This window comes from Carcharodon carcharias, chromosome 2, assembly GCF_017639515.1.
Source record: "Carcharodon carcharias isolate sCarCar2 chromosome 2, sCarCar2.pri, whole genome shotgun sequence".
NCBI classification, from domain to species: Eukaryota; Metazoa; Chordata; class Chondrichthyes; order Lamniformes; family Lamnidae; genus Carcharodon; species Carcharodon carcharias.
The window spans coordinates 34,898,152-34,916,090 of NC_054468.1; the positions used below are offsets into that span (position 1 = coordinate 34,898,152).

The 17,939-nt window shown below is 42.8% G+C and overlaps 1 protein-coding gene across 2 annotated transcripts in view; it reads right to left on the bottom strand.

Annotated features, from left to right (window-relative positions):
• Positions 1-17,939, bottom strand: part of LOC121292663 — a 188,692-nt gene that overhangs the window by 66,158 nt on the left and 104,595 nt on the right. For both annotated transcript variants that reach the window (XM_041214933.1, XM_041214925.1), the window contains 4 exons: positions 8,806-8,928; positions 7,080-7,208; positions 5,171-5,290; positions 1,804-1,923 (listed from right to left, as the gene is read on the bottom strand). In XM_041214933.1, the coding sequence (XP_041070867.1) occupies positions 1,804-1,923; positions 5,171-5,290; positions 7,080-7,208; positions 8,806-8,928 (492 nt within the window). The remainder of the gene's footprint in view (positions 1-1,803; positions 1,924-5,170; positions 5,291-7,079; positions 7,209-8,805; positions 8,929-17,939) is intronic.

The following is a 17,939-nucleotide window of genomic DNA, read 5'->3' on the forward strand; positions in this document are numbered from 1 at the left end:
CATGTCTAGAGCCAAGCAGAGAGCAGGCTATTCCAGACCTGGTAATGTGTAATGAGACAGAATTAATTAATGACTTGACAAGGTGGATGCTGAGAGGATATTTTCCCATATGGGACAGAATTGAACTAGGGGACACAGTTTGAAAATAAAGGGTCTTCCAATTAAGATGGAAATGAGGAGAAATTTTAGTCTGTGGAACTCTTTTCCACAGAGATCAGTGGAGGCACGGTCATTGAATATTTTTCAAGCTGAGCTCAATAAATTCTTGATTGGCAAGGTGGTCAAAGATTATAGGGGGTAGACAGGAAAGTAGAGTTGAGGCCACATTAAGATCAGCTGTGATTTTATCAAATGGCAGAGCAGGCTTGAGGGGCCAAATGGCCTAACCCTGCTCCTAATTCATATGTTCGTATGCACCTCTGGCTTGGGTCACTCCTCGGTCCTTGGGCCTCCAGTGGGTGTGGTTCCAGCAGCAGCCACCACCTTCCTGATGGTGCTGCTGAGCAAAAGAGATGCAGGTAGACTTCTTGCTCCCGGGATCCTGGTCCTGTGGAAGACCTGCCGGTAGCCTGTGAAGTGCCTGATTGGCCAGTAAATCACCAGGCCTTCCCCAAAGGCAGCACGTGTCTCTCACCGGCTCTCCAGCCAGCGGGCGAGGCATATGTTGCCTCCATAAAGTTTGCCCTGTGAAATTTACAACTGACTCAGCACAGTTTTTTTAGTGTGAGAATTCCAGATTTCTACCGTCATTATGGTGACAGTCTATCAGCAGATATAGTGATTGTGGAATACCCTTTAGATAGCCAGGAATAGGAGAATGACTGAATAGGCAGATGCAAAGCATTAGCAAGCAAATGAAAGATCTCAGCTTGAGTTGAATGCTCACGTTTCACAGACAGGCAAGATTCAGTAGGTACAATGTGGCGGTTGACAGCATGCTAATCATATTAAAGGATTAAAGCATTAGATAACTTCCGCTGGGATTAGCATGCTGGTAATAGTCAGGAGAGCTTTTTGTCCTCTTGAAAATCAGGTTAACACTGCCATTTTTTTCCCTTTCTGCTGACTGCAATGAATGGAGCAGGCAATGTACTCAGAATGTATTTTCTTTGATCACCTTCCCAGTCCCCTCTCTACATGCACACTTCTCTCTGCTTTGTACATTGCACTGGGCACCTGGTGCTTTTTTCAAGATCCTAATGGTTGCCCTATCAAAAGGCAGACAATTTGTCCATCATCAGTTTAGCACTAATTACAAAATTAGTGACAGCTATTTTGAAGTTAAGAAAACTAATCATTTTCACATGTACTTGGCCTTTCATAGGTAAGAGCAAGGTATGATAGAGGAAAGAAAGACATGCATATCTATGAAACATGCAGGCCTGATACAAATAACTTTTAGTGTTTGGTAGCATCAGTTGTATCTCAAAGTGCCTGAGTGGGCCAGATTTCAACTTGTTGCCTGACTTTCTATTCCAATGAAATCAATCGAAAGGAAAACCAGGTGGTCTCAATAATAGGTGGTTGATCTGCAACGTTAAAAAAAAATAAACCTGAGCAGCAATTTGGGAATGTACCCATTGCGTTACATTTATTGGCGTTGACTCACTCTTCACTATTTCCACTTGCTACCTAACCCAGAGACAGAACAGTAAAATTATTTCAACATATATTAAATTTCTTTTCCCTCCTTTTTGAAGAAACTATTTAGAATTTACTCTGAATCCATTAATGGTTCTGTTAACAAGGCAGAGAAAGGATGTCCACCAAAATTGCAGTGCAGTATAAAAAATTGTTCCTCACTTGTGCAGTTGGGTCCTTCATATCCACTTTGACATGTACAGATGTAGGAACCCTCAGTATTGACACACATGGAATTGTTTTTCCATGAACATGCATTACTGTCAAGACATTCATTCACATCTGAAAAATTAATGCAGAAAAACAATGTAAATTGTTATTTATTCCAAAACCATTGTTTGATGAATTATAGTTGTAATTATACTTTACCGCGAGGTAGAGGTCAGTGCGCCAGACAACAACAGCACCACCCTTGTCAGCGGGTTTGATGACAATGTCAGGGTTGGCCCTGAGACAATGGAGTGCAGTAAGTTCAGAGAGAGACAGGTTAGAATGGGTGAGAGGAGCAGAGAAATTGAGATGACTAATGTCGCGCCGACAGTTCTCAATGAAAAGATTGAGAGAAGGTAAGAATCCAGAGGGAGGGGTCCAGGTGGAGGGAGAATATTGGAGATGGGTAAAAGGATCCGTTGAACTGGGAGAGGACTCCTGCCCAAAGAAGTGAGCCCGGAGACGAAGACGGCGGAAGAAGAGTTCAGTATCATGCCGAGCCCGAAATTCACTGAGGTAAGGGCGTAAGGGTATGAAACTAAGTCCTTTGCTGAGCCGAATATTGTCACGGCCCATAGCCTTTGCAGTATCTATTGCCTTACTAATATCAATGGAGTGAATTGAACTGGCTGAAGACTGGCATCTGTGAAGCTGGGGATCTCTGGGGGAGACCGAGGTGGATCATCCACTTGACAGTTCTGGATGAAGATTGCAGCAAATGCTTCAGTCTTATTTTTTCTCTCTATTTGTCTCTCTATCTCTCCACCCCCCCCACACACACTTTAAACCAGCTTATATTTCAACTCTTTCTTGGACTCGAACTCAAGTTCTGTCGAAGGGTCATGAGGACTCGAAACGTCAACTCTTTTCTTCTCCGCCGATGCTGCCAGACCTGCTGAGGTTTTCCAGGTAATTCTGTTTTTGTTTTGGATTTCCAGCATCCGCAGTTTTTTTGTTTTTATCTTTTGCACTGATGTGCTGGGCTCCTCCATCATTGAGGATGGGGATATTTGTGGACCCTTCTCCTCCAGTGAGTTGTTTAATTGTGCACCACCATTCACAACTGAATGTGACAGGACTGCAGAGCTTAGATCTGATCCATTGGATCAGTGCAATCGCTTAGCTCTGTCTATCATTTGCTGCTTATGCTGTTTGGCACGCAAGTAGTCCTGTGTTATAGCTTCACCAGATTGACACCTCATTTTTAGGTATGCCTGGTGCTGCTCCTGACATGCCCTCCTGCACTCTTCATTGAACCAAGGTGGATCCCCTGGCTTGATGGTAATGGTAGAGTGGGGGATATGCTGGGCCATGAGGTTACAGTTTGTGTTTGAGTACAATTCTGCTGCTGCTGATTGCCCATAGCGCCTCATGGATGCCCAGTCTTGAGTTGCTAGATCTGTTCGAAATCTATCCCGTTTAGCACGGTGGTAGTGCCACACAACACGATGGAGGGTATCCTCAACGTAGAGGTGGGGCTTTGTCTCAAGAATGACTGTGCAGTGCTCACTCCTACCGATACTGTCATGGACAGATATATCTGTGGCCGGCAGGTTGGCAAGGATGAGGTTAAGTATGTTTTTCCCTCTTGTTGGTTCCCTCAGCATCTGCCGCAGATCCAGTCTAGCAGTTATGTCATTTAGGACTTGGCCAGCTTGGTCAGTAGTGGTGCTACTGAGCCACTCTTGGTGATGGACATTGAAGTCCCCTACCCAGAGTACATTCTGCACCCTTGCTCACGGCTTCCTCCAAGTGGTGTTGTTTGACATGGAGGAGCAGTGATTCATCAGCTGAGGGAGAGCAGTACATGGTAATCAGCAGGAGGTTTCCTTGCCCATGTTTGACCTGATGTCATGAGACTTCATGGGGTCTGGAGTCAATGTTGAGAACTCCCAGGGCAACTCCATCCTGACTGTATACCACAGTGCCGCCACCTCTGCTAGGTCTGTCCTGCCAGTGGGACAGGACATACCCAGGGATGGTGATGGTGGTGTCTGGGACATTATCTGAAAGGTATGATTCTGTGAGGATGACTATGTCAGGCTGTTGATTGACTAGTCTGTGAGGCAGCTCTCCAAATTTTGGCACTCGCCCCCCCAGATGTTAGTAAGGAGGACTTTGCAGGGTCGACAAGACTGAGATTGCTGTTGTCGTTTCTGGTGCCTAGGTTGATGCCGGGTGGTCTGTTTGCTTTCATTCCTATTTGTGACTTTATAGTGGTTTGATACAACTGAGTGGCTTGCTAGGCCATTTCAGAGGAAATTTAAGAGTCAACCACATTGGTGTGGAAAGTGAGTCACATGTAGGGCACACCATACAAGGATGACAGATTTCCTTCCTTAAAGGACATTAATGAACCAGGTGGCTTTTTACAACAATTGACAATGGTTTCATGTTCATCAATGGACTTTTAATTCCAGATTCTGGGTCCCCAGAGCATTACTCTGGGTCTCTGTATTACTAGTCCAGCGACAATACCACTATGCCACCGCCTCCCCATTATACTGATAGTTTTATTCAGACTAGAAAGACTATTGTGAACAACAGCAGTAACAAGATCAATTCTTTCATGGACACAGGCATGTACATGATTACACCCCTCATCTGTGCAGTTAAGTCCTTCATAATTCCCTTCAACATATACAGTTGAAGGCCACCACAGTATTGACACACATGGTATTGTTTCTCTATGAACATACATTACTATCTCCTTGTGGAGACCTAAATGGCAATAGGCGTAAAGATCCAAAGTAACAGATGTTCCCAAGGCACCATAGAGAAGAATATTGGGAAATTGAGGCAATATGCCTGGGGACACTTCCTCTGTCTCATCTACATTACAGTGCTGCAGCTCCAGTTCTTGCTGCCTCAGGCTCTACTCTTTCTTTATGGGGAGGTCCTAAAATAGAGGATAATACAGACAGTGGCCCAATATAATAGATGTTTCCTTGGTATTGTTTAGAGTAATATTGGGGCCAGTATCTCGGATAGAAGAATAGATGTTATTGATGGAAAGGTTATTGAATGTATACTTAAGGCACTCATACAAAATTCCTTTTCCCATTGTCTTAAATAAATAATTGGCCAATTTTCTAAATAGATAATGCATCAGTTAATACACCAGTGAGAGAAATGTAGTCTGCATGTTTGTACAACTGTATGAGTGAATGCTTGGGACCATATTATTCCAATGTATCTTTTGTATGCATTTTTTTTAGTCCTTCAATTTTACTCAGAGCAGACAGACTAATGTGAACAAAAACTGTTATAGGACCAGTTGTTTCAAGGACACTGTCCTGTATGTAATTACATTCCTCACCTGTGCAGTTACGTCCTCCATATCCCTTTGAACACGTACAGTTGAAAGAGCCCTCAGAATTGACACACATGGTATTGTTTTTCTCTGAACAGACATTACTGTCAAGACACTCATTCACATCTGATAGAATAGTACAGAGATATAATGTTGTTATTAATTCCAAGAGAACTAGGATGATCTATGGTTACATTAACAGTACTTCTGTATGTGACCCTCCTGAGACACACTGAAATATTCAGAGCTGTAACTTTTTGAAGCTTTACGTCCGATAAATATTCAACTTCCATTTTTACATATGGTGTCAGTGGGACTAAATCTAAAGAATGTTCATCCTAATGATGAATTATTATATTGCTTTAGAAAATGACTTATTTCATTGCTTGTCCTGGGTAATTATCCATGGAGATAAAGTAAAATCAATGGACCAAATCTTCCTTTCAGTGTCGATGCTGAGCACATTTTTAAACATTTATTCTTTCATGGGATGTGGGCTTGCTAGGCCCTTTCAGAGGGCAGTTAAGAGTCAACTGCATTGCTGTAAGTCTGGAGTCACATGTAGGCCAGACCAAGTAGGGATGACAGATTTCCTTCCCTAAAGGGTATTAGTGAACTGGATGGGTTTTTATGACAATCAATGATAGTTTCATGGTCACTATGAGTGAGACTAGCTTTAAATTCCAGATTTTTTGTTAATTGAAATTAAATTCTACCAGCTGCTGTGGTGGGATTTGAACCTGTGTCCCCAGAGCATTAGCCTGGGCCTCTGGATTATTTGTCCAATGACATTACCACTACGTCACAATCTTCCCTGTGGACATTGGCCACGAAGATTTCTGTGACCCGATTCTTTTTTGATTTTCCAGCCGTATCTTATGATCCCGGTTGAAGTGTCAAAAGGTCATTGCAACCTCTCCAGGGGAAGATCATCAGTCACAAGAAGAGACAGAAGAAGGAGGGACATTCTCTCTTTTCACAACCAGTAACTTCCATATTCAGGGAAGTTTTTAAAATCTTCCAGTAAATGAGTAAGTTAGTGAATGGTTAGGCGGGGGGTTAGGTGAGGAGGGCAGGTGGGTGAGTGGGTAGTTGGGTCAGGGTGGGGTGGGGTGATGGTTAGTTTGGTGGGGTAATCAGGTGGTCAATAGGCAATAGGGTGCTGGGCAGGGGTGTCAGGTCTGGTTGGGGGTGGGTGGGGTGATCAGTGGGGTTAGTTGGATCTGGTCATCTGGGTGGTTGGGTATTTTGGGGGTAGTCAGGTGTGTTGGTTGCATTGCTTAGTTGAGTTACACTGGCTAACCACTCAGTTACACCAGGAGAACTGTGTTCATTTCCAGGGTAAGTATTCACATAAATCCTGCGCATCTGGCCCAAGTCTCTGCTCTGAGCTTAGAGTCAGAGACATTCACACAGGGTCCTGGGCAGAGGAAACCAGTCCATCAGAAGTTTGAAGTCCCCGGACAATTTCTGTGTATGTCTGAGTGTCAGGACTTCCACAGGCTCCAGACACACATCTCCCAACTTACTTCCCATCTCTGACCATCTAGTGACTGGAAGATTTGGGCCAATTTTTTATTTTTGAGTTTTGGCTTGATTTGTTTACTGGGAATTTTGCAAAAGCCAACACAAAAATATATATATATAAAAACAAAAAAACTGCGGATGCTGGAAATCCAAAACAAAAACAGAATTACCTGGAAAAACTCAGCAGGTCTGGCAGCATCGGCGGAGAAGAAAAGAGTTGATGTTTCGAGTCCTCATGACCCTTCGACAGTTCTGTCGAAGGGTCATGAGGACTCGAAACGTCAACTCTTTTCTTCTCCGCCGATGCTGCCAGACCTGCTGAGTTTTTCCAGGTAATTCTGTTTTTGTTTTTGACAAAAATATATAGATTGATCGATTTTATGCTTACCACTGCAACTAATGCCATCTCCAGAATAACCTGCCTTACACTGACAGCTGTATGAACCCTCCACATTAGCGCAGAGACCTTGAGTTTTGGAGCAGTTATTTAATTCTTCATTCAGGCATTCATTTATATCTGCAAAGTATAATTTCTGATATTAGTAACTGGGTATCCACTCATATAGTTCTCAATTAGGCCTCATATAGTGACTGGGTTATATAAAGAGCTATATTATGCGACCTTATTAAAATTTTAAAAAATAACAGAAATAAAAGGGTTTAATTTTCCATATTTCTGCGTTTGCAACTTTGAAGTTTCAACTATCCCCAATTCTGAATTGTGCAAAGAAACATTAAGGCTTCTGAACTGATACTTTAATTTTTTTTTATAAATGTTGGAGGAAAAATGGCACAGCAGGATGCAATAAGTGTTGAGATGGAACTGCACAACTCCTCAATGAGTAAAGCTACATTTCGCAATGCTAATATAGGGGCTATTTAAGTTTCGCAAGTGACTCCCTTTATCTCATTAAGTAATTACAAGGTTTGGTGCACAAAGAAAAGCCCAGGTAAACCTAGAAGAGTCCAGATTTGTTGTTTATTATCTTTGCTGAGATGGTTGGTCTTAGCTGTGATGCTGGCAGTCCTATTGTTGAGCTCAGCATCCTCAAGTTATTGAGGAGAAAACTTGTCAGGGATGCTACTCCTGATTATTATTCAGTGTGCACGTATGTTGTTGTATGGGAATTTCTATATAAGCTTAGCTGTATTTTCTGATGAATTAATAGCCAGTTTCACTCTCCAGGCTTGCACGTCGGGTTTAATTTTCCCAACATCTAGGTAGGCTTATTGCCGGGACTAAAAGTGGGTCCAGAGCCTGCATAGGTGGACAGTGGGAGCCTGGATGAGATTTTACTGGTGGGGGCCAATTAAAGTTGCTTGCCTCTCAGAGCTGGCAGCGCAACCAGGGGGCCAGTACCTGACAGCCTCAGCAGCACAAGCAATAATAGTGGCCGCTGCTGAGGCTGAAGGGAGAAGATGATGGTGCCTCTAAGCTAATGTGTCCTCCAAGTTCAGGCCAGAGTTTTTTTCACTTTTTCGGAGCCAGCCAGCCAGGCAGGCCCTGGCAATTGGAGAGTGAGCTCTCCAGCAATGCTGTCAGAGTAGTGGAGAACCATTGCCACAGGGGGCCCTCTCCATGGGCCATGGAGCGGCCATAATGGACGGCCCCTTCTAGGGACCTGCTGGAAGGCTGCTGCCCCGATATATCTGGTGGGATCCCTGGGAAGTGGCCGTTAACTGGCTAAATAATTGGCTGTCTGCATCTACTGCCATTCCAGGCACTGATAATATTTTCTGGTGATGAGAAGATGTCTGCCTTCCTTCCGAATACCCTTTGCCACCATTTTACATGGTCTCCCACTTCAGAGCCTGTCTGCAGTGAGCTGATAAAATTCAGCTTGTAAAATAGTACATTGGGTGATATGGTGCTGGGTGAGATAAAATAACTTGCCCCATTTTTAACAGCTTTAATATTAAAGGTTAAATCAAATACGTAGCTGAATGAATAACATGACTCTAACAAACAATAGTGGTAACTTTAGAACTATTCCTATTGAACTATTGATTCAAAATCCCTTTACACCAGTGCACATTAATCCCAACTTGTTATTTATCATAAGTTGCTGATTGTCAGTTATGTCAGGTGAAATTCTTTTACAATCTTTAGGTACCTTTACACGTTCCATTGCTATTTTCAAATCCATTCTTGCATTCACATTTAAAAGAGTTTTCAGTGTTAACACAGCGTTGCCCAGGTTTTGAACAATAGACTAGGTTTTGGCATTCATCAATATCTGAAATGAAAACAGAACAATATAATTGTGCAACAAGTTTGTCTTTTTAAATTCTTTGATGGTTGAATAATTGAAAATGAACAGGGATAGATTGTATTGCAGTCAACTTTCCCAATGCCAATTACAGCACATTTTGCAAACTTTGTAATTTAGTTTTTATACCCTATCTGCTGCCATTGACTCGAATGACACAAACATCAGTCATTACAACAGAAGCACATTGGGTCAAGAACCCAAATTACTAATTATCAAGCTTAGCTGAGACTCTTTCCCAGAGCCATGGCTTTGGCATCTCATCTCTGGGTTCCCCAGCCAATCAGGGAGGGTCTTCCGGATGGCACAGCCATCCTATGAAAGGAAGGATTTCTAATTTACGAGTTATAGAGCTCACTTCATTTGGATTTTTAGGATGCAGCAAGCATAGCATTGGAGAGGAGACCTGGGAAGGCTGCTTCGTCTCTGACTCTTACCTCAAAGTCCTGCTGCGGTGTGTGAGGGGCCACAGTGAGATGAGCTCTCCCAAGGATGTAAGGAAGAGCACAACCTCACCAATAAAGCAGGCATCAGTGGAAGTAACTGGGGATGTTAGCTGCTGAAGTGTGGTTCCTCCAAAATGAAATAGTGCACAAGAAGATCCAGGGGCCTTAGGAGGGCAGAAAAAGTGAGTGCATTGCACTCGTAGGTGCAAAGTTCTACACGCTGACTTTCTCAGTATTCTCTTGTACAGCAGTCCTTGGAAGACACCTTGCAGGTGCGTCCATTCATCTCTCTCCACTCACTTTGCATTCCCATCTGAACAGCCAATACTTACACTCAACTTCAGCCTATTGCCCTCTTGCACCCATGCCTACTAGGTTACCCTCTACAAATATTGTCCTTTCCTCATCTCCACACAAGGCATTATATCCATGCAGGAGAAGAAAAAACATATTTTGATGACAGGCTGCGACCTGGGAGAGGGGTGGGGTTGACGGTGGTGGGGGAACCTTCCAGCGATAAACATCTGGGAAGGCATCAGTAGGAAGCAGCTTGTTCCAAGTGGTGGATGAAATGACTTCTGCTCTCAAGCCTTTATATACAAAGTTTGACATCAGAGGTTACATGACTGTGACAAGCCAATGTCACATGCACATGCACAAAGGCACTTCTCCAAACATCCTTGTTTACATAGAAAGAAAAGCAACCTGCATACACTATCATCTGCAGTTGCAAGTTACACACATAAATGGTCGACAATAAAAATCATCACGCATGTACAGCAAACTGTTGAAGCCTGTCCCACTTTAATTTGTTATTACATATGCATTTAACACACAATCTTTAAAGCATTTAGGTATTATAATGGTACCCGTGCAAGTTGTTTTGGCTGTTCGTCTGGTGTCTGCTTGTTCATGGGGTGATATTGTGTCTGCAGGGAATGTTGTTGCCATGGCGAGTGTTGCTGTTGTGGTAATTGTTGCTACTCATCCTTTGCCTTTGTTGTGGGATGGATAACCTCAGGGAGCAATTGTTGTTCAGTTCCTTGTGCTGTTAGTGAAATCACTTCTTCCTCATCAACTCACAAGCAAAGACAATAGACAGGTGCTTTTTGTCAGTCTGGACCTGGCATTGTTCAGTTTGTGTTAATGCTCTGGGTGCAAATGCAACTGGTTGTCCTTGCTGCATGAGGGTTGGTCTAAGTGCTGTCTTGGGTGACTTCATTCATGACATTGTCATACTGACATTGTTGTCACTAGTTGTTTGATTCAAGTGAAAGCTACTTCTTGTTCTGTATCCCAAAATGACTGAACATCCTTTGCAGTAAGTTTGCATAAAGGTTCACACTCTGATGACAAATTGGGCAAGATCAATGCTAGGTAGTTCACAAATCCAATAAATTGTTTCACTGCCTTCACATCTGTTGGTTGCTGCATCTCTGCTACAGCTCACGGATTGGGGTGAACTCCTTTTGCTGTCAGTACACGACACCTTTAGGTGCATTTTTTTTTGGTTCTGCTTCAGGTTCAGCTGGAAAGCTCTCTTTCTGGCAGTTTCACTATTTCTGATCATAGTCTGCTAAGACTTCTTTCATTTTATCTCCACATCCAGACCAGCAGATCATCCACAATGCTTTCACTCCTGAAAGGTCATTGACTATCTCATGCTGGTGGCTTTCAGAGCACTAGAAGTGCCAAACGGCATGTGTAGCCAACTGCACTTCCCAAATGGCATCCAGAATGAGGTCAGAAAATTGCTGCTTTCCTCCAACTACCCTTGCCAGTATCCACCTTTTGCATCAAGGGTAGGAAACAGCTTTGCCTTGGGACGTTGCAGCAACATTTTTTCAATGGTTGGCATTGGGTAGTGAAATCTCTTTAAAGCTTTACTGGATCAATGCACACACTCATTTTTCCAGTTTTTTTAAACTGTTACCATGCTGCTAATCCATTTGGAGGACTTGTTGCTTTCTTGATTACTCTTACCTTTTCAAGTTCCTCTATCCATTCTTTCAGGCTAGACTTGAAGTGAGCTAGAATTCCCCTTGGAAGATACTGAGTTGGCCTCACATTCTCAACTACTTACAAGACCTATGAAAATATCTTTGTAATTTTTTAGGATCTGTTCAGCAATCAATGGCTTTGTGTTGTGCAAAAAACTGCAAACACCTTCTGCTACATGGATAGTTACCAGTCCAAGCTTTTGACTTGTTTTAGCTGAGATGAGTGAAATCTGCTTAATGTCCACCATTTGAAACTTCAAATCTTGCTTCCCATTGCATTGGGCTCTCAGCTTAGTTTGTTCTCTTGGGGTGAGCGTTGTCCCATCATATAGTCTCAACTTAACCTTCGACAGCTTCATTTTCGGGTCACCATCTTGAGCAACTTCACTGCCAAATTCATGATGTTGCACATAGCACCAGTGGCTATCTGATACTGCATATTAAATTGATGTTATACAATAGTCACAAGCCATTTTTTACCTTGAGACTTAATGGTGCCAACCTATTTTATGGTGTAGAGTCTGTTTCAGGTTTAAGGACAGCAGTGCTTCATCAGTGAGAGGCTTTATTGAACTGAACTTAAGACATCTGTTTACAGAAAGACTGCCTCATGGCATAGTCACATATCTATAGAAAGCCAGATATGACATCAGACTGATTACATTTCAAAACTCTAACATCCCCTTTTTGATATCGAACAAAGGATATAAACATCCCCCTTTTCCTGGTGAACAGAAGACACATTGGCATGCATGATCCTGTGTGACTGTGAGTTACCCAGGTTATCCACTATACACCCAATGCGCTCATGTGCTCACAACTGTTTATTCTACTAGTCAGTCATTGCACATGCATTGCACACAAAGTCTTTAAATCATGCAGGTCTCAAGGGTATGTGTGCACGCTGACATTGGCTGTTCATCTGGGTGATGTTCCTTGTCCGGAGAGTGTTGTTCCCATGGACCATGTCAACTTGGTGATTGTTGTTGTTCCATTGCAGTTGTTGGGGACACTTGGACCTCTGAGATTTTCTGAGTAGTTCTCTACTCAGTACAGCTGGTGACATCCTTTCTCCCTGACCGGTCAATTGTAGTGAGGGAACAGCTTCACTAGTTGATCATATTTGCTTGCGGTTGTGCCGGTATATTTGGTTGTTCACTTACACCATGTATGACTGAAATGACAATTTTTCTACATATGTCCCAAGTTTACATGTTGTTGAGAGCATTGAGGGTTTGTATCCTGACTGGCTTCTCATGTTTTTTTATGGTTACATATTGATTCTTCAAGGAATCTTTCAAGGTTGCAACTTCTTCATGTGCCTTTTCTGCCTGCTGTTTTGCCTAGCTGTTCATCTGGTTGAGTTTTATCAACTCCCGCTTTGAGCTGCTAACTGTGGAATTGAGGGTCATTATTTCCTCCTGGTACCTTTGTGTTGTCTAAAATTTGTTTGTTCAGATCTCACACAGCTTGGTTCATTGAAGACTTCAGTTTATTGTGCATTTGCCACGGTATATACTCAGCTGGAATCTTGTCCTTCATGTCTTCCAATTCAACTCTGATATGTACATTTCCTCTTTCCAGCAAAACACTTGCATGCAAGGTGATTCAGTTTCTTGCAGTTAGAGCACTGCTTTCCCCACAATGGAATGTTTCCTTTCATGTGGTATCCTCCATAATACTTACATTCTGTACCCTAAACTTGATCTTTCTGTTGGTCCTTCTGTAAATATTTCTTCCTTTTCTTCATTATCTTGCACTCATGAGGCCTGGTCTGTCTCTCAGCAAAGCACAAAGCTGCTGTTCTCCAATTCATACTGTCCAGCTGATGATTACGAACCTTGGAGCTTCTGCATATGTCAAAAGCTTTCTTGAGAGTATGTTTCTCTTCTGTCAGCAGATGTACTCTCATGGTGGCATCTCTTGTTCCTATCACTGATCATCCTTCAGTTGCCCAAACTCACAAGATTCAGTTAAATATCTCAGCGCAGTCACACCATGATCAATATTCTCTCTTTCTCCCTTTGTTCTGATGTTAAACACATAACGTTCATAAATAACATTAGTAGAGGTTCAAAGTAGACTTTCAAGGCCTTCAAAATTTGACAATTCTGGCTTTTCTGATCCTCAATGAGGTCCTGGGTCTAATACAGCTTCTCCAGCACTGATAACAGAGTTGCTACTCTTATTTGTTCAGGTTTCTTATTTGGCTTTGTGACAATTTCACAGTTCTACCATCGAGACTGGAAGAATTTCCAATTCGCTCCCAAATCTCCCCTCATCTCTACAGGAGCAAGTACTGGAATATTCAAAACCAAACTGACCCACCCAGCAGTCAATGTCTTGTACAAAGTTGCAGACTCTCAAGTTTTAATTATTCTCTGCTGTTTCTTACAGTGGCTGGCTCTCTTACAGCTATCAAAATCCATTCAATACAGCTGCACACTCCTGACACCATGTTCCAGGCAGTCAAGCCTTTACACACAGACAATGAAATCAGAGGTCACATGATTATGACAAGCCAACGGCAAACACATACATAAAGGCACTTCTCCAAACACAGCTCATGTACCTGAAGGTCTGCAGATGTCAGCACTGGCCTGTGAGAAGAGCCTAAGCCTTTTGAGGCACTGGCACTCAGACATATTAAGAAAGCTGACCCCTACCTGGACACCCCACGCTCATGGTCTCGCCTCCTTCCAGCTCGGTATCAGTCTCCATCCCCTCTGTCCTTTGGGCAAGGCATGTGGCTGAGCAGAAGGCAGCTAAAATCACTGCTGGTTCTGCTCCTGCTGCTGTTAGCAATGGTTTTGTTTCTGCTCTCAACCCTCATCAAAGATTCAAGCTTGAGATGCATAAGCTGTACCGATGGTGAAAGCAGGTAGCAGGAAAGTGCAGCTGAATGTTAGTGAAGTACCTTCCAAGAACATGTCAAGCAGTGAAAGCACTCTCAGAGAGAAACGCTTTGAACAGCATCTTTCACCTATCCAAGGCTGGAACTCTCTAGTTTCACTGATCAAAGCCTTTCCAGCCTGTCAGTTTCATTGAGAAAGCTCTTTCCACTGTGCACTCGCCTCAGTGACTATTCTGAGTTGCTGACAGATTGCGAAACAGGTGCCCTGGCTAGAAAAGTCAGAATCCAGAGTTAATGAAGTTCTTCATTGCCTTTTCAATTGCCTTAATTGATTTCCCACCAGATTCAGTGCGATTTCTTGGAACCCACCCTGAGGAAACCCAGATGAGTTGGAATCCCAACCCGAAATGAATTTCAGGGAACTTATCTCCCTGCATGCATGTAGACTCATGTTGGCTGAGAAAATTATTCTCAAAGTGTTTATGATGGATTATTTATTGAATTTTCTCTTGCTGATTATTGCACACACAGTTTAAATCAGCTACAAATGTAAAATTAGCTGTTCCTGTAGAACAAGGAATGACTCAATATTCAAATGTCTGTTGAGTGAGTCGTTGCTATCATCCTTCCCAGTGGTGTTCTTGATAGCTGTCCGGTTAAGCATGGATTTCCAACAATTATAGGTCTTGAGATTCAAAAGGTGCTAGAGATTACGCTGATCAGTAAATATCCACGGTATTTGGAAGCTTGTGAATGGCTGACTACTAAAAATGTTCTTTGTTCTACCATTGCTTCTAAGGAAACGGGGAGCTATATTGTGTGCTATATTACACCAAGAAAACAAACTGCCTGAAGCCAGCAGAGACAAGGTGGAAGTCAGTAGTTAGTAATCTGTGGGTGGTGGATAGTTACGATAGAAATAAGGATTGTTTTATGTTGGCGGCTAGCACAATAAAATAACTTTTGCTCTACTTTTGCATCTAAAGGAGAACAGTGAAGTTTGTATTTACAGTAAATCTATTGTTTTATTTTATATGTTGCTATTTAATAATTTATAAAGTAGTTAATACACCATGCTATAGCCTGACAAAGGGTTTAATTTCCTGCCTTTTGAAGTCAAGAAAGTCATCTGCAGCACGTGCACAGTCCAGTAACTTGGAATGCAATGACAAGGATTTTCAGTTCAATAACAGCAGTTCACTATATGTACCCCAATACTGAGTGTGACAAGGCACATTTTAGTTCATTGGGGAGATGAGATCTGCTTACAGGAGCAGTCAGTGATACTGAACTCAAAGAGAATAACTAGCATAAAGCACCCCCCCCCCAAAATATTGGCAATGGTAACGTGCTGCTCTATCTTAGTTTGGAGGAAGTTTTTAAAAGTACAATAAGGAAAACAGGGCAGAGGGAGAATTTTGAAAATTGTGCTTTAATTTGGGCTCTGTTTTAACTGCATACACTAGTCTTAAGCTACTTTATGTCAATGGCAATTGCAAAAAAAAGGTCGCATGCCTGCATACTTGGAAACATGCAGAGCTTTGCCCCCAGATGACTAAGTCTTGTTACAAATAATTAGGTGGGAGTGATAACCATTTTAAAACATTAAACACATTGAATATTATTTCAGCAAGTTCCTAGGATGTTTAGTGGACTGAATGGAATTTTTTCAAGTGCAGTTTACAAGTGTGGATTTTAATGATATTACCTCCAGTACAAACTCTACGCAGTACCATGCCAACTATTGGAAATTGCCTCACGTCTTGTTTTATTACATTTAGGAGTCAGGTCACTGGCCCGATTCCCAAATTTATTGCCATCTTTGTAGTATAAAGGGTTAACAGATGGGATATCATGATGTATGACGTAGATGATGATGTACTATAGACATCAGTCAGTCATGTATTAGACTCTCCCTCGCTCAAAAGGGGTTGCAATTGTGCTTAGCAGCTATGTGCCGACTCTGTAACCTTTTTAGTTGGAGTATTAATAAACAAGTATTGAGCAGGTAACAGAGTTTGCCTACAGTGTGAATAAGAACCAAGTCCCATGCCTAGAGTCCACAATGGACGGGCTCAATCTCAGAGCATAGTGGCAGCCTTGGAGACATCAATGTGAAAAGAGACACCGGTGTTAGCGAAGGAACTACAGAGTGAAGGAATCTTTGAAAGCAGCTCACAGAAATTTTGGTTTTAGAAGGGGACACAGCAGAGAGAGGTAATGATGACCATACTTGGTGAGCAGTCCCTGCCTTTTCCCCACTTGTTTGACTGCCTCGAGGGCTCACAGTGATTCCAGCAGTTGGAGTTATAGAAACACCATTTTCTCCAGTACTGAGCTGTATCAGATGTTTAAAAAAAGGAGTCAAAGCGCCCAATCAGTTCCTTTCTTTATGCAGTAGGTGCAGAAGCAGATGATGTTCTCCTAAGACAGGGTGTGCAGGAGTTCACCGCGTACTTTGAAAAAATTATATTGAAAAAATTATCAAACAACAGAAAAATTTAATAAAACATGTCCCCTCATGTGACTCTGTCACATGTTTTTAATTAAAAATTAAAGTTTTTATTTCATTTGTATTTGCTTTAGGAAACCTCATCCTGCCCATGGATGACGTTTCCAAAAAAATGCAAAGGCCACTTGGCCTTTTTGGCTGCCCCTCAACTGTTAGGTTGAATGGGCAGTGAAAAATTCAGGACAGGTGATAACTTAATGGCCTTAACAGGTCTTTTAATTGTCAACAGGCGCACTGACGGCTCCAGTGTGCGTCTGCCGACCGAACAACCACGCGACTACGCGTTGACATTGGCACGATTGGCTGACGTCAACACCTGTCATTTTACACTCGGTCGGGTCAGGCGCGTGCCTACCCGCCGAGCTAAATATTCTGCCCCTAGAGTGTAAGATAGAAGGATCCAATCTCACAGCAATCTTTTCACTTACATGAAAATGGCAGCAAAATAACAGCTTAAAATGTATGAGGATAATATTACAGTAATAAAGCTCTGAAGCCGAGAGCAGAATCTTCGGCTTGATGAGCGGGGGTGGGAGGGGGGGGGGGGCGTGGGTGCGGTGGGGCCTGCTCACTGAGGTGCACAATAACGCACGGTGACGTCTGGCGTGCATCCTGACGTCACTGCGCATCATTCAGATTTTCAGTTCGGCGGGCGCGCACCCAAGTCAGCCTATTTCAAAGGCCTATTAGGGCCAGTTAACTATTAATTAAAACAATAAACGGAGCTGCCTGTCCATCTTTAAGGTTGGTGAGCAGACAAGAGCCCGGGTGGCCTTCGCATTTTTCATGGAACATCATCCACGGGTGGGATGAGTTTTCATGGAGGTTTTTAAAGGTTTGAAAATTTTTAAATAAAATTCATAGACATGTCCCAGCTCATGTGACAGTTTTACATGAGGGGACATGTCTTGAAATTTTTTTTCCCCTTTATTAAAATTATTTAAACTTAAAACTAATCTCCCCGAAGCAGCTCTGTGCCTCAGAGATTTCTGTGCTCTTTCGCGTGCATGCATGAAAGAGTGCAGGCCCCGGCTCAGGGAATGACCTCCTGTCTGCACAGGGAGCGCTCAGCGCTTCCGGGAGTGTGTCACGCTGGGCGGGCTTTAATTGGCCCCCCCCCACATAAAATGGTGGCCGATCACGAGCGCACCTGCACAATCCCCCCG